This window comes from Dryas octopetala, chromosome 2, assembly GCF_963921425.1.
Source record: "Dryas octopetala chromosome 2, drDryOcto1.1, whole genome shotgun sequence".
NCBI lineage: Eukaryota > Viridiplantae > Streptophyta > Magnoliopsida > Rosales > Rosaceae > Dryas > Dryas octopetala.
Window position 1 is genome coordinate 21,210,730 of NC_141367.1, and position 15,785 is coordinate 21,226,514.

Sequence of the window (15,785 nt, forward strand, 5' to 3'; positions counted from 1 at the left end):
GCTCACCTCCTATCTAACCAACTGCCATGTGTTTAAAAAACTAATCATGAGTTTACCTATTGTATTTAATTATTACTCAATAATAAACAATTCATACAAAGCATTTTAAAATATTTAAAACTTTGAAAAAAAAAAAAATTAAGAAAACCGAACTCTTTCCTTCTTCCCCGTTCTCTACCCCTTCATTCTTCTTGTTATTTCTCTTTGCCAAATCTCGTTGATCCCATTTTTTTCCTCTGCCAAATCTCTCTATTTCTCTCTCTCTCTCTCTCTCTCTCTCTATACTGTGTTCTGTGATTTTGATTTCTCTTTGATTTTGTGTTTCTGTGTTCCTGGCATTTTTGAGGTTGTTGTGTGTGATATGAATATGCCAATAATCGTGAGAAATATAGGCTGCCATGGGTCTTGTTGTTAGGTGAAGAAATTGCAGAGTATGAGAAGGAAGATGAAGAAGAAAAAGATGAGTTTTTGATTGGGTTGCTCGGGTTTTGATTTGTGTTCGTTTGTGGTTTTGGTTTTATTTGTTTATTTTTTTCTGGTGGCTGGGTTTATTTGACCTTGGGGTTTAGTTGCAGAAGGTCTGGGATGAGGAAGGAGAAGAAGAAGGAAGAAGAAGGGGTGGGGGCTGGTGGAGAGATGCACACGTGGGTGGGCTATGGGTTTTCTTAAGTTTTTTTTTTTTTCTTGAAGTCTTAAATATTTTAAAATGCTTTGTATGAATTGTTTATTGTTGAATAATAATTAAATATAATGGGTTAACTGATGATTAACATTTTAAACACATGACAACATTTTAAATGGGAGGTGAGCATATACTTGATTAAAGAGGGTGAGCAAAACTGCTCTCATAATATCAATGCAAATGTAGGATCGAAGGACAGATCACAGATCCATAAATGTAGTTTGGATATGTATATGTGTTCATCATGTTTTTGTGTTATCTAGAATTGGAATTGAAACACGCTTTAATTTACATTAATTTTAGTTCCATTTTCTTTTCTTGAAATTGGATATATTAATAAGCATGCATACGCGCGCAGTTGTGATGTGGATTATGGTAATAATGACACTATGATATAGAGATTATGATGGTGGTAATGACGATGACAATTAATGATGATAAAAACGATAATGTCAATAAAACCATTTAAGTGGAGGTAACAAATCACACTTATGGGTGATAATGGTTGTGGTTGTAGACTTGTAAGGCCCGTTTGACACTGTTTTTAGGAAGCGCTTTTACTTAGTAGTGCTTTTATTTAATAGTGCTTTTATTTAATAGTGCTTTTACTGGAAGTGCTTCTGCAAAGAACCACAAACATATTTTTATAAAAATTCTAAGTGATTCATGTAAAAGCACTTTAAAGTTTTTCCTCATGAAGCATCTATCACGATGCTTCTCAAAAAACTCTTTAAAAGTACTTTTATAACTTAAAAGTATTTTTATTTATTTTTGTCAAATGCTATCAAAAGTGCTTCTACTAATCTAAAAGCGCTTTTGGCAATTTTAAAAGCAGTGTCAAACGGACCAAGTTATTTATGATTTAAATTTTGTGAGTTTAGTCGAATTTTATGTAATACATTGAATTAATAAGATCCAATCTTTTCCAAGAAGTTTTTTTTTTTGGTCAATAAAAGAAAAATAAGATTGAATCAAGAAATTGATACATGTGTCGTAATTAATGGTACATGTCGATCTCTTGGTTCCCATCTCTTCGTCCACAAATAAAAGGTGAGGAGGACGATCATCACTTGATCACACAACAGTGCATCCTGTTTCAGAGAGATATATATATTTTTTTATTTCATCTATAAATATCATAAATGAAAATAAAAAATTGCTTCCAAAAGGGACATCAAACGATACCTTAAGGTTTGTATAGAAAAGAAAAGTTCAAGCTAAGTTGAACCTCGAGAAGATAGTGTTGTCGATCGATCATTTTTAGTTGGTAAGTTATTGTTTATCACTGTTTGTTATTTCAATTCTCTACTTATTTTTTCTTTTTTCTATTTATTTACTTTAATTTTTAATTGTAGTTGTATATTATAATTTAAAGAATTTGTGATAAGAGATTGTTTCATAATCCTTTTTAAGTGCATATGTACCGAAGTCATAATACTTTGATTTATAATACATACATACGTAAGTTAGGATCTAGGATCGAAACAAATAAAATTTAACAAGTGTAACAGATCAGAGTCCACAAATCCTTATTAGGTATCACTAATTAGGTGTTAGTATTGGGAATTAAATATATGTTTTTAACTAACATTTGTTAGATATTTAGTCTTTGTTTCTGTTTTGCTTTGTTAATAATTCCTATTTTTCAGGGACTTAGTTAGCATTTGATCTATTCCTTAGGAGAATCCCATAAGCCTAGGGCTGTTAGACGTGAGATATTTTTCTCTATGTTTTTTATGTTCAATAAATTTCTGTAAGCCTATTTAATCTAGGTCTCTGTACTTCATTAAATGATAAGTCAACTTTTCACAAGTATTTTGCACTATAGTATTCAAATCTTAGATATTTAACATATGGTATCAGAACCCCATCAAGGGACCTGATTATCAAAGAAGCAGCAGTCTTCTCACTTGCAGCAGCAAGATCAAATGGCGTCAGAGAACAATAGTTTTGTGCAACCAGTAATCCCTCGCTTTGATGGTCACTATGACCATTGGAGCATGCTGATGGAAAATTTTATGCGATCTAAAGAGTATTGGAGTCTTGTAGAGAATGGTATTGCTGAACCAGCAGAAGCTACAGTCTTGACTGAAGCATAGACGAAGGTTATGGAAGAACAAAAGCTGAAGGATTTGAAGACAAAGAATTACCTGTTCCAGGCAATCGATCGTGCCATCCTGGAAACCATCCTTAAGAAGGACACTGCTAAAGATATCTGGGACTCCATGGCAAAGAAGTATCAAGGCACGACAAGGGTCAAACGTGCACAACTTCAAGCTCTTCGAAAAGAGTTTGAGACTCTTCACATGAAGGGAGGGGAGTCAGTCAATGATTATTTTGCAAGAACACTGGTAATTGCAAATAAAATGCATATTCATGGCGAGAAAATGGGAGATGTGCAGTTATTGAGAAAATCCTTCGCTCAATGACTTCTAAATTTGATTATGTTGTGTGTTCCATTGAAGAATCGAATGACATTGATAGTCTTTCGATTGATGAGCTGCAAAGCTCATTGCTGGTACATAAGCAGAGGATGACTAGTTATGCTGTGGAGGAGCAAGCCTTGAACGTTACTATTCATGGAGAAACATCCCCTGGGAGAGGCAGAGGACGCAGTGGATTTCGAGGAAAAGGAAGAGGTAGAGGACGCCAGCTTTCATACAATCAAAGAGCACCATTTGACAAGGCAAATTTGGAATGTTATCACTGTCACAAGCTTGAGCATTTCCAATATGAATATCCTGACAAAGAGAAGGAAACAAAGATGAATTTTGTAGAAACTGAAGAAGAGATGCTTTTGATGTCTTACATCGACAAGATGGAGACTACATTAGGTGATACATGGTACTTAGACTCTGGCTGCAGCAATCACATGAGTGGTAACAAACTCTTATTTTCTGATTTAGATGAGGCTTTTAGAGAGAATGTGAAGCTTGGAAATAATACTAGCATATGTGTCATGGGAAAAGGTAACATTAAAGTTATGATGAATAGCAGTATGTACATTATTACTGGCGTGTTTTATATTCCAGCACTCAAAAGTAACTTGATTAGCCTTGGTCAGTTACAAGAGAAGGGTTTTGCCATCATCATTCAAAAGGATTGCTGTCAAATTCATCATCCACAGAAAGGCTTTATTGCAGAGGTCAAGATGACAGGAAATCTGATGTTTCCTTTGCACACTCAGATTGAACACGCTGATCCGATATGTCACAAATCAACAGTACAAGATCCTGCATGGCTGTGGCACTATCGTTATGGGCACTTGAACTTTAATGGGCTAAAAACCTTGCAACAAAAGCAAATGGTGAAAGGACTTCCACATATTCAGTCTCCTTCAAAGGTTTGTGAGGAATGCATCATTGGCAAGCAGCATCGTGACTCATTTCCTAAAGAAAACACATGGAGAGCTACGCAACTACTGCAGCTAGTCCATTCAGATATATGCAGGCCAATTAATCCCACATCAAACAGCAACAAAAGGTATTTCATTACCTTTACTGATGACTATAGTCGAAAAACATTGGTTTATTTTTTGACAGAAAAGTCTGAGGCCATTTCTGTATTTAAAAGATTTAAAGCTTAAGTTGAGAAAGAAACTGGCCAGTCCATAAAGGTTTTTCGTACTGATCGTGGAGGTGAATTTACCTCACATGAGTTCACTAACTTGTGTGAGATAAATGACATTCGTAGACAACTTACTGCAGCATACACACCATAGCAGAACGGTGTGTCGGAAAGGAAAAATTGCACGATCCTGAATATGGTGCGAAGCATGATTGCAAGGAAGAATATTCCTAAGACTTTTTGGCCTAAGGCTGTGAACTGGAGCGTTCATGTACTGAATAGAAGCCCCAGACTTGCAGTAAAGAACATGACACCAGAGGAAACATGGACTGGGCACAAACCGGCCGTTGATCATTTCAGGATATTTGGATGCTTAGCCTATGCACATATAACTGACGGGAAGAGAAGCAAACTTGATGACAAAGGGGTGAAATGCATATTACTCGGCGTTAGCGAAGAATCCAAAGCATACAGACTGTTTAATCCTCTCACTCAGAAAATAATCATCAGCCATGACGTTGTGTTTGATGAAGACATGAGCTGGGATTGGAGCAGCACAATAAATAAATCTATTTCAGTTGATGATGAAAGCGGGACTGAAGAGGAAGTGAAATTCCTTGGAGACAGTTTATCAGATGCTCCATTAAACGAACCAGCTGAAATTGATGAGCCAGCTGAAATTGAATCTTCAAGTGAAGATGTTCAACGTCCAAGAAAAAGACCCTATTGGATGACAGACTATGTCAGTGGGAATGAATTATCTGATGATGAAACTATTGCAAATCTTGCTCTATTTACAGATAGTGATCCTGTAGTATTTACTGATGCTGTCAAGAATTTAAAATGGAGGGAAGCCATGGATACAGAGATAGAAGCAATTGAAAAGAATGATACTTGTGAATTAATTGATCTTCCTGAAGGAGGGAAAACTATTGGTGTTAAATGGATCTACAAAACAAAGCTCAATAAGAAAGGAGAGGTTGACAAATTTAAGGCTCAGTTGGTGGCCATGGGATATACACAAGAATATGGTGTTGATTATGCTGAAGTCTTTGCACTTGTTGTAAGACATGACACCATTCGTTTGGTGGTTTCACTGGCAGCACAAAATTCTTGGTCCATTTATCAGCTTGATGTAAAATCAGCCTTTCTTAATGGTGAGTTGAATGAGCAAGTTTTCATTGATCAACCTCCATGTTATGTGAAGAAAGGGAATGAGCAGAAAGTTTATAGACTGAAAAAGGCTTTATATGGACTGAAACAAGCACCCCGGGCTTGGTACAGTCGTATAGATGCTTACTTCACAAAGACAGGCTTCCAAAAATGTCCCTATGAGCATACATTGTACATTAAATCTGGAGAGGGAGGTAACTTTCTGCTTGTTTGTCTGTATGTAGATGACTTGATATTCACTGGAAATGATGAAACAATGTTTATTGAGTTTAAAAAATCTATGATGGATGAGTTTGATATGACTAATCTAGGAAAGATGCGTTACTTTCTTGGTATTGAGGTGGTGCAATCACCAGCTGGAATTTTTATTGGTCAAAGAAAGTATGCTCAAGAAATATTAGAAAGGTTTCGGATGATTGATTGCAATCCTGTTCGGAATCCAATTGTTCCAGGTTGTAAGCTCACAAAAGATGCAGAAGGAGTGAGAGTTGACAGCACTCATTACAAACAAATTGTTGGCAGCTTAATGTATTTATCAGCCACTCGACCAGACATGATGTTTGTGGTTAGTCTCATCAGCAGATTCATGGAAGCTCCAACTAAACTACATCTCCAAGCTGCAAAAAGAGTGCTACGATACTTGAAAGGTACTATTGATTATGGTGTGTTTTACAAGAAGGGAAAAGGTAATCAATTAATTGGTTTTAGTGATAGTGATTATGCTGGGGATTTGGAAGATAGAAAGAGTACATCTGGCTATGTCTTTATGCTGAGTTCAGGAGCTGTTTCATGGTCCTCGAAGAAGCAGCATGTGGTCACTTTATCCACAACTGAAGCTGAGTTCATAGTAGCTGCTTCTTGTGCTTCTCAAGCTGTTTGGTTAAGAAGAATTCTTGAAGAGTTATATTGCAATCAGGTTGGGCCAACATTGATTTATTGTGATAATAGTTCAACTATTAAACTCTCCAAGAATCCAGTGCTACATGGAAGAAGCAAACATATAGATGTCAGGTTTCATTTTCTTCGTGACCTCACAAAAGAAGAAGTGGTTGAGCTGGTGTATTGTCAGAGTCAAGACCAAATTGCAGATATATTAACCAAACCATTGAAGCTGGAAGCTTTTGTGAAGCTGCGAGGTCTACTCGGAGTCTATTCAATTTCCTCTATAAACTGATTGCTTGAGTACCATTCAGTTTAAGGGAGGGTGTTAGATATTTAGTCTTTGTTTCTGTTTTGCTTTGTTAATAATCCCTATTTGTCAGGGACTTGGTTAGCATTTGATCTATTCCTTAGGAGAATCTCATAAGCCTAGGGCTATTAGACGTGAGATATTTTTCTCTCTGTTTTTTATGTTTAATAAATTTTTGTAAGCCTATTTAATCTAGGTCTCTGTACTTCATTAAATGATAAGTCAACTTTTCACAAGTATTTTGCACTACAGTATTCAAATCTGAGATATTTAACAACATTACCGACAATGGTTGTTTTTGTGGATAATGACAAATGAGAGCAGTTTTACTCACCTCCTTTAATTAGAGTGTATGTTCACCCCTCTTCTCAAATTATGACATTTGTTTACAAAATTAATCATAAGTTAACAACTTAACATACTGTATATTGAATTAATTTTTATTTTTTTACCTAAAATTAAATATACAATATGTTAATTGACGTTAATTTTTTAAATATATGTCATAATTTGAGAAAAGAAGGTAAGTATACACCATAATTAAAGGAGGTGAGCAAAACTGCTCTCAATGACAAATGATGGAGTGCTATGTGGTTGTAGCTATTGTGGATTTGTGATGACGAGAGTTTTGGTGTAGCCATTTATTAATAAGCAGAATTTAAAAAGTTTTCAAAATTTATAGAAATACATGAAACTAATTTTCTCGATTTTTTTAAAATATATTTTTATAGGCCTATAAAAATGTTATAGATTGATTTGGTCCGTTTTTACAGGCCTATACCATTTTAGGCCTAGGGTTGGCCATTCAGCCTAATTCATTTTTACAGGCCTAATCTGGTCTGTTTGTGTGAATAATTGATAAATAAGATTAAGAGTTATAATTGATAAATAATGTAACTTTTTTGCAAGTGAAAGATTTTAGTTTAAGGTGATAGAATAAGAACCCAATAGTTCTTAGGTTCAAACCCTAATCAAGTTAATTTTTTTTAGCCATTTAATCAAGTTAATTTTATTAATTATACAAAAAGTGGCCCAATACATTTGGTAGGGTCGATCAAATGACCTGACCTGGCCTATTCAAGTATTCAACCTTTAGGACTAAAAAGGTCTAGAGCTTATCGCGAGTAGGGCTCGGACCCTCCTTTCTTAGGATCATTTTACGAGAAACTCTTCCATGGGGCATATATGTCCAATGAGGTGCAACTCACAATGAGGTGGGTCTCACAACATGTGGATTCTATCTCATTGTGAGAGATGCCCTATTAAGGTATGTCTCATAGAAGAGTTAAATCTCATTTTACATACCCTTTTTTTTTTTTTTTATATTTTTAAAGGATGTTGGAATTTATGTTTGAAAAAACTGGGTTTTTTTTTTAAATCATTGTCTTTATGTTTTTATTCAAAAACAAATTAAAAAAAAAAAAAAAGTTGGAAATCTTATACTATAAGGAATCTTCACGATATGCAGCTAGAAGCCTATAGCCTTCCTATGTAATAATTAATGAACACTGTGAGAAGTACCGTAATGGTATTTAGCAATAATAATGCTAGAGAATTCAACTTTGTATTTCAAATTTAGATTTTAAATGATGTGTTATTACATATGTAAGTATTTTATTTGTTATGATATAAATAAGTTTTAAAGTGAACTGTATATGAATTAAATAAAATATTGACACATATTTTTTTGGGGATCCCTAACATTACTCATCCAGCAAATGAAAGGTGCATGAGTACGTACCACAATGCCAATTGTGATTGCCACCCCCACTTTGGTGAAGGATCGATGTTGAAATAATATTCCTTTCTAGCAAGCATGACTACATATAATGTTTTTCTGCTTATAAAGTTAAATATATAATATAGAGAGAAGAAACTATTATAAATAAATAGAAATATTCTGCTTGTCTTGATGTTTCTTAACTTCTTATCTCAAGTATTCTCATTCGTATATTATAAATTCGAATTTTTTTTTTATGGAATATAAATCCAAAAATTTCCTGGGTATGGTTTTGAGTTTTTTTATTTTTAAATATATTTATATTTGGGAAAAATTTACAAACATAATACATAATTTGATGGTTGTTTTATTTTATAACATTAATTTTTCTTTGTGTTAATGAAGAACACATACTTTCATTTTGTATCAATTAAAGACCATGTTTTTTTTTTTAGTTTTTATCTCAACTTTGGCCCGATGTTGGACCCATCAAAACTCTACCAAATTCAGAAAAATTATACTGGGTTCAAAGATATGCATCTCCTCTTTACAACCATATAAAGATCATCCAAATCGGATCTCTACAACTTCAAATAATCGGCCCAAAGTAAGGTATTAGAATTGTTCGATTTTCCAAATTTTTTCTCAGAGGTCCGATTGTACAGTTTCATGTACTATACTTTTGGGCCAATTATTTGGAGTTATAGATGTCCGATTTGAGTGATCTTTATATGGTTGTAAATAAAAGATGCATAGCTTTAAAGTAAGTATAAGTTTACTAAGTTTACTAAGTTTGGTGGAGTTTTGATGGTCCAATGTCGGGCTAAAGTTGGGATAAAACATGATTCTTAATTGACACAAAATAAAAATATGTGTCTGTCATTAACACAAATCAAAATTAATATCCTAAAATAAAATAACTATCAAAGTATGTATTATGTTTGTAAATTTTTTCCTTTATATTTCTTGGCATTGTAATCAAACTCCAAATATTACTCCCTTTTTCTTAATGTCCCCCTCCATGGTAACACTTCTACCTGGAAAATATTCTAATATTGGTAGGTGATATTATATATGGTGGGTTCCAAAGATCTCAATCATTCTGTGAAGTGTGAGGTATCAACATTGGTAGGCCTTGTTAGGCACAAACCCTATTAGCCGCCGACTAATTAATTAATTAGATTAAAAATCAATTGAACACAGCTGCACACAACTTACTAATAATAGTACCAACTTAAAATTAATAATAGTATTATATATGATTATAATATAGTAATTTATGGGGTCCAAAAATAATTGTATTGATATATATGTAGTCAACTACTAAAAGTGCTAGATATTCTTGTATGTATATATATTTTGCATATCTTCTCTAAATCCAACCCCCAACTTCGCAGGCCCCCCGTATCAGTGACCTAACACATGTGACCGGCCACTACTACTGCTGAGCTGATCAAATGGGCGACGGCAAAAGCATAAGCAACAATTTAATGAGGTCTCCCTTCTTTGTTGCTGGAGTGTTCCTATGACATATAAACATATTTAATAATAAAGAACTTATATTAAAATATTAGAAAAATGAATCGATTAATATTCAAGTGTGATTGACTGTATATGTAATGATTTTATTGTAGAATTTTTTTCAAATAAAGTATGGTGAAGAGGGACTTGACAACCTCACAACGATCGATCAATCGAGGATATGCTAGGTGAGTCCACGTGTGGGACCCACTATGCACTCACAGATCCTTTCCTAGCTCCATCCTTCACACTCTATCATCACCACCATCACCTTATATATATACCCCATATATCGATCCCAACCACCATGATCAGCCTCAATTTGCAGAGCTAGTTAATTAAGCATTTCTAACTACACCCCAATTGCCCCTCATTACCTCTCTGCCACACCCATGTCCTTCACTACCTAGCATGCAAACCATATCTTATTCCAAATAAGCCTTGAACACAAAGCTAATTATTAGTTATAAAGTCCCATTGCTATAGCACACAAATATTACCAATTATATACGCCAAACTAATTGAGTTGCTAGCTGCTGCTTAATTTTCACTTAGCTGCGTGACTGTCAAATCAAATGGGTGGTAACACAGATTATGAGTGCCCACACCGGGTTGCGGTTCCTCATTCCAAACCATTATTGACGGCGCTGAAGTCGTCGCTAAAAGAGACTTTCTTCCCCGACGACCCTTTTCGTCAGTTTAAGAACCAGCCCGCGTCCAGAAAACTGGTGCTGGGCTTGCAATACTTCGTGCCAATTCTCGAATGGGCTCCTCACTACACTTTCGATTTCTTCAAGTCCGATCTCATTGCCGGAATCACCATTGCCAGCCTCGCAGTCCCTCAGGGGATTAGCTACGCAAATTTGGCTAACTTGCCACCAATTATTGGCCTATGTAAGTGTCCCACATCACAAGTCTATTCTTTTTATTCATTGAAGAGAAATACTACTTGATCAATAACTAGTTCTAGCTTCATATCAAAAGTGACAGCTAGCATATTGGAAATTATATAGTACTTATGTGTGTTTTGGAAAATGAAAATGATCGAATGCAGATTCGAGCTTTGTGCCTCCATTGGTGTATGCGATGCTGGGGAGCTCAAAGGACTTGGCAGTGGGTACGGTGGCTGTTGCATCGCTTCTCATAGCTTCTATGTTGGGGAGGGTGGTGAACCCTACTGAGAACCCTAAGCTCTATGTCCAGTTGGCTCTCACCTCTACCTTCTTTGCTGGAGCTTTTCAGGCTTCTCTTGGCTTCTTAAGGTATAACTAAATGTACAGAAACATTTTATAGTCAGATAGTCTCGCTATGTTGTAACACTATTAGGTTGACTTCTCGACTGAATATGAGATCCAGAGATTCACGGTCTGGTAAAAAATGGTTTGACAGATATGTGAACAAAGATTTGACAAAAGAGCAATAATTACAAGATCATCTTTTTTTTTTTTTTTTTCTGAAATGATATGTTAATTTGTATGCATGTTGCAGACTTGGATTTGTGGTGGACTTTCTGTCTCATGCAACAATAGTGGGTTTCATGGGTGGAGCAGCCACTGTGGTGTGTCTTCAGCAGCTTAAAGGGATACTTGGCCTAATTCATTTCACTCATGAAACCGATGTTATATCTGTCATGAAATCCATCTTTTCCCAAGTGCACCAGGTATATTACAATTGTCATGTAATCTAAATTAATTAATTAATAAAGATCTTACGCTTTACAATATATATATATATCAGGCTCCTTCTATTAAGGTATACTTCAACTTATTTATGTTGAGGTATGATCTTGTTGTGGGCCATACGAATGGTTTTGTGTCGATCTGAACCGTTTAATTTTTACATTTCCATTGATAGATCATCCTTGCAAAAAATTAGCCAAATCGGAAATCATTTGCCTATCTAACTTTGATAAAACAAATGAACGGTTGCCTATCTAACTTTGATACAACAAATAGACGGTTTCATCGAAAATATTTGATTCGTCTATTTATTCGACTAAAGTTAGATAGGCAAATGATTTTCGATTTGGCTAATTTTTTGCAAGGATGATCTATCAATAGAGATGTAAAAAATGAACGGTTCGGATCAACGCAAAACGATTCATGTGGGTTCTAATAGGGTATACCTCAACATAAATAAGTTGAGGTATACCTCAATAGAATGAGCCTTTATACTTATATAAATCTGGTACTTTTACTCCCCTCTCTCTCTCTCTCTCTCTCTAAATATGTATATATATATATATATATATTTGGACATGAATATATATAATTAATGGAGGTAATGGTGGTGGTGGGTTATATATATATTGCAGTGGAGGTGGGAAAGTGCTGTGCTGGGATGCTGTTTCCTCTTCTTTCTCTTGCTCACAAGATACTTCGTAAGTACATACAACCCTCCTGATCGAGATCATATCAACATTCCAAGCTTCTTAATTTGCTTTAATAATTTGGAGACTGTACTAATTAATTATAATTTGCTATAATATAGCTTTCATATATGTTGTTTACCGAACCCACTTAATAATTGTTCTGTCAAATTCAACTAGTAAAACGTCAACTCCACCAACACCAATTATATCTTCTTTTTTTTTGGCCAAGCAACATCAATTATATCTAATTACTTATGTTGTTTCAGACCATGTATAACTCGATCCTTAATTTTAAGGAAACATGATTCTTGTTGAAGTGATATATATATATATATATCTTTACTTTCTTTTCCAAAATACAAGCGTGATTCATGACTTCATTTAAGGTCACATATCTATGATCGATATTTGATTAATTAAATCTACGACCTCTTATGGCCGGTTTCCGACAGCAAAAGTTAAAAATTCAAATAAATATATGATTTATATATATATATATATAGATACATATGATAAACCATACGCATGCTTTTGTAGAAAGAATATAATTATATGTAGTAAAAGAAATGTGTACATCTAAAATTGTCATATTTTAGAAAACCAAGCAATTATTTCCGTTTAAAATATGCTTCACATTTTTAGTGATATTTTTTATAAAAAAAATGGCGAAAGGTATATAAAAGCTTCAAGAAATATATAGTGGGTTGTCCCTACCTCTACCTACCTAGCTTGGTTCACTTTTTTTAACGCACGTAGTTGCAAAAAAAAAAAAAAAAAAAAAAAGTAAAAATACTCCATATATCCCATGACTAGTTATCCTTGCACATTGAGATTAATTTGCTATCTTCTCATACAACTATGGTGATGATTATTAACGTATGTTTATGACAATTAATAGAGCAAGAAAAGACCAGCATTCTTTTGGATAAATGCACTGGCGCCACTATGTTCTGTGATCTTGGGGAGCCTTCTGGTTTTTCTAACCCATGCTGAAAAACACGGCGTTCAAGTGGTAAACATGTCACACCCATCTCTCTCCCACAACTCAAACGATTATCATACATCAGGCACTCAATTATTAGTTTTTTATTGCAGATTGGACACCTTAAAAAAGGGTTGAACCCACCATCTGTGTCTGAACTGGCTTTTGGGTCGCCATATCTATCAACAGCCATTAAAACTGGGATCATCACTGGTATCATAGGCCTTGCTGTAAGTCCTACACTACTCCTCATATTTCACTTGTCACTCACTACTTGCATCCCAAAAGCTTAGTACGATTCATATATTGACTGGCTGTGGTGAATATGCAGGAAGGAGTAGCTGTTGGAAGAAGTTTCGCCATATTTAAGAACTACCACATTGATGGTAACAAAGAAATGATCGCTTTCGGAATGATGAACATTGCAGGCTCTTGCACTTCTTGCTACTTGACTGCTGGTAGGTACCAAAATTCTTGCATACAACGGATGTACACAACATCTCGCTCTCATGTTGATCACATAATCAGTTACTATGAGGGCCATATTGTGTATAGAGTAATTTATGTCCAATTCATTGCTAATATATATGTTGTTTATGACTGACTAATTGTAGGACCATTTTCGAGAACTGCGGTGAACGTCAATGCAGGATGCAAAACTGCAATGTCCAACATTGTCATGGCAACTGCAGTGATGATCACACTGTTGTTTTTGACGCCATTGTTCCATTACACTCCACTTGTGGTGCTGTCCTCCATTATAATGACTGCCATGCTTGGAATCATTGATTACGAAGCAGTCATCCACCTCTGGAAAATAGACAAGGTCGACTGTGTTGTGTGCCTCGGTGCATATGTTGGTGTTGTCTTTGGCAGTGTTGAGATTGGCTTAGTCATTGCAGTGAGTATATACACTAGGGGAATAATTTTCTTTTGTTTCAAAGGATCAACAAAACTGTTGCTTAGAAATTTCTGATTAATAATGCAGGTTACAGTTTCCTTGTTAAGGTTGCTCCTAAATGTAGCAAGGCCAAGGACTTTTGCTTTAGGCAACATTCCAAATTCATTGATTTATAGAAGCATTGATCAATATCCAGTTGCAAACAGTGTTCCTGGAATTCTCATTCTTCAAATTGATGCACCGATCTACTTTGCCAATGCAAACTACTTGAGGGAAAGGTAAATTAACTACACAAGTAAGACAATAAAGTTATGGAAACATAGTATAGTCAGCATGATAGAGTGTTAATCTAAAATTGCTTCAATACTTGTTCTCAGGCTCTCAAGGTGGATCTATGAGGAGGAAGACAAGCTAAAATCTTCAGGAGAAACAAACTTACACTATGTTGTACTAGACATTAGCAGTAAGTGATCAATCTCCTGCACATTCGCAAACAAACTATCCTTTTATAATTACTCTCACAAATGCTAAAATTAAAATCAAATTACAGCTGTTGGCAGCATTGATACAAGTGGGATCAGCATGCTTGAAGAGATCCAAAGAAATGTTGATAGAAAGGGTCTCAAGGTATGAAAATTTTGTATTCCATATCTAACTCTTTTAAGTTGTATGAATATTGACTAGTTCTGATAAGTTCATACTTTTTTTCTTTTGATCTATTAGCTTGTATTAGCAAACCCGCGAAGTGAGGTGATTAAGAAGCTCGAGAAGTCGAAGTTCATCGAGAAAATTGGTCAGGAATGGATCTATCTTACAGTGGGAGAGGCTGTAGCAGCATGTAACTTCATGCTGCATACCTCCAAACCGAATCCAGCAGAAATGGAAGTAAACAGGCAAGATGACAATGTCTAATCTATGATGATCAATCAAATGGATGAAAGTTTTTTATACTAAATGGGTCTGAACTCAACTATATGTGAGGCGGTTGCTTTAACAAAAAGAGAGTCACTATATAATTATATATACCTATGATTGATCACAAGTGGGAGAAAGGAGGGTTTCCTAGATGAGGACATAGGGTGCTTATAAGTATTAAGCTTATGTATTACTGTTGTACACAAAATTGAGATTACGAAAAATGTAGATGATATTTATATAGGTGGTTTCCCTCTCTCCACAACCCCCTCGTGTAATGTCTCAACTAGAACCAAGGCTTCTATCTTTAATGAAGCCTGAGGGCCTTGGGTGCAGATGTATTAATAGTGTAACGTACCTTTATCATTGAAATATAGTTTTCCCTTTATTTGGTCAAAGTAATCTTCTATCATTCTATGTACTTGTGGATTATGTAATATACACATTAGAATACTAAAATTCCATCCCACACATAAAGCATTCATAAGAGGCAGCACAGAAATAATTTTCGTGAAACAATTATAACCTTGGTCTAGAATGACCTATTCAACAGTTATATGTTGCTATTTAGACCATTACAAATAACTCTAGTTCTATAGCACCTAGTTTAAAGTTTTGCAGCATCATTTAACCAACAGATATAAAGTAAATATTGGAAACAACCCAACTTAAGTGAAGGGCAAACTACTCCTTACACTGAAAAACAGGATAAACAACCTCACAATAAGGAATCTCTCTAAAATGCAACCACTTGAAAACAAAAA

The 15,785-nt window shown here is 34.9% G+C and overlaps 1 protein-coding gene and 1 pseudogene across 1 annotated transcript; both read left to right on the forward strand.

The window, feature by feature from the left end:
* Positions 1–5,834: 5,834 nt before the first annotated feature.
* Positions 5,835–6,596, forward strand: LOC147294028 (secreted RxLR effector protein 161 pseudogene; annotated as a pseudogene).
* Positions 6,597–10,177: 3,581 nt separating this feature from the next.
* On the forward strand, positions 10,178–15,358 carry LOC147294029 (sulfate transporter 3.1-like). Its single transcript, XM_086232393.1, has 12 exons — positions 10,178–10,746; positions 10,907–11,114; positions 11,341–11,512; positions 12,167–12,232; positions 13,122–13,235; positions 13,319–13,435; positions 13,537–13,663; positions 13,820–14,106; positions 14,194–14,384; positions 14,484–14,569; positions 14,657–14,733; positions 14,830–15,358. Exons 1-12 carry the CDS (start codon positions 10,428–10,430, stop codon positions 15,016–15,018), a joined length of 1,953 nt encoding a protein of 650 aa, XP_086088519.1. The 5' UTR covers positions 10,178–10,427; the 3' UTR covers positions 15,019–15,358.
* Positions 15,359–15,785: the final 427 nt, after the last annotated feature.

Excerpts from the sequence above, each read along its gene's own strand:
- LOC147294029 (XM_086232393.1), top strand. The coding sequence starts at position 10,428 with ATGGGTGGTAACACAGATTATGAGTGCCCACACCGGGTTGCGGTTCCT. Across the intron at positions 10,747-10,906 it reads GCCACCAATTATTGGCCTAT|ATTCGAGCTTTGTGCCTCCA; the intron begins GTAAGTGTCCCA and ends GATCGAATGCAG. Across the intron at positions 13,236-13,318 it reads AAAAACACGGCGTTCAAGTG|ATTGGACACCTTAAAAAAGG; the intron begins GTAAACATGTCA and ends TTTTTATTGCAG.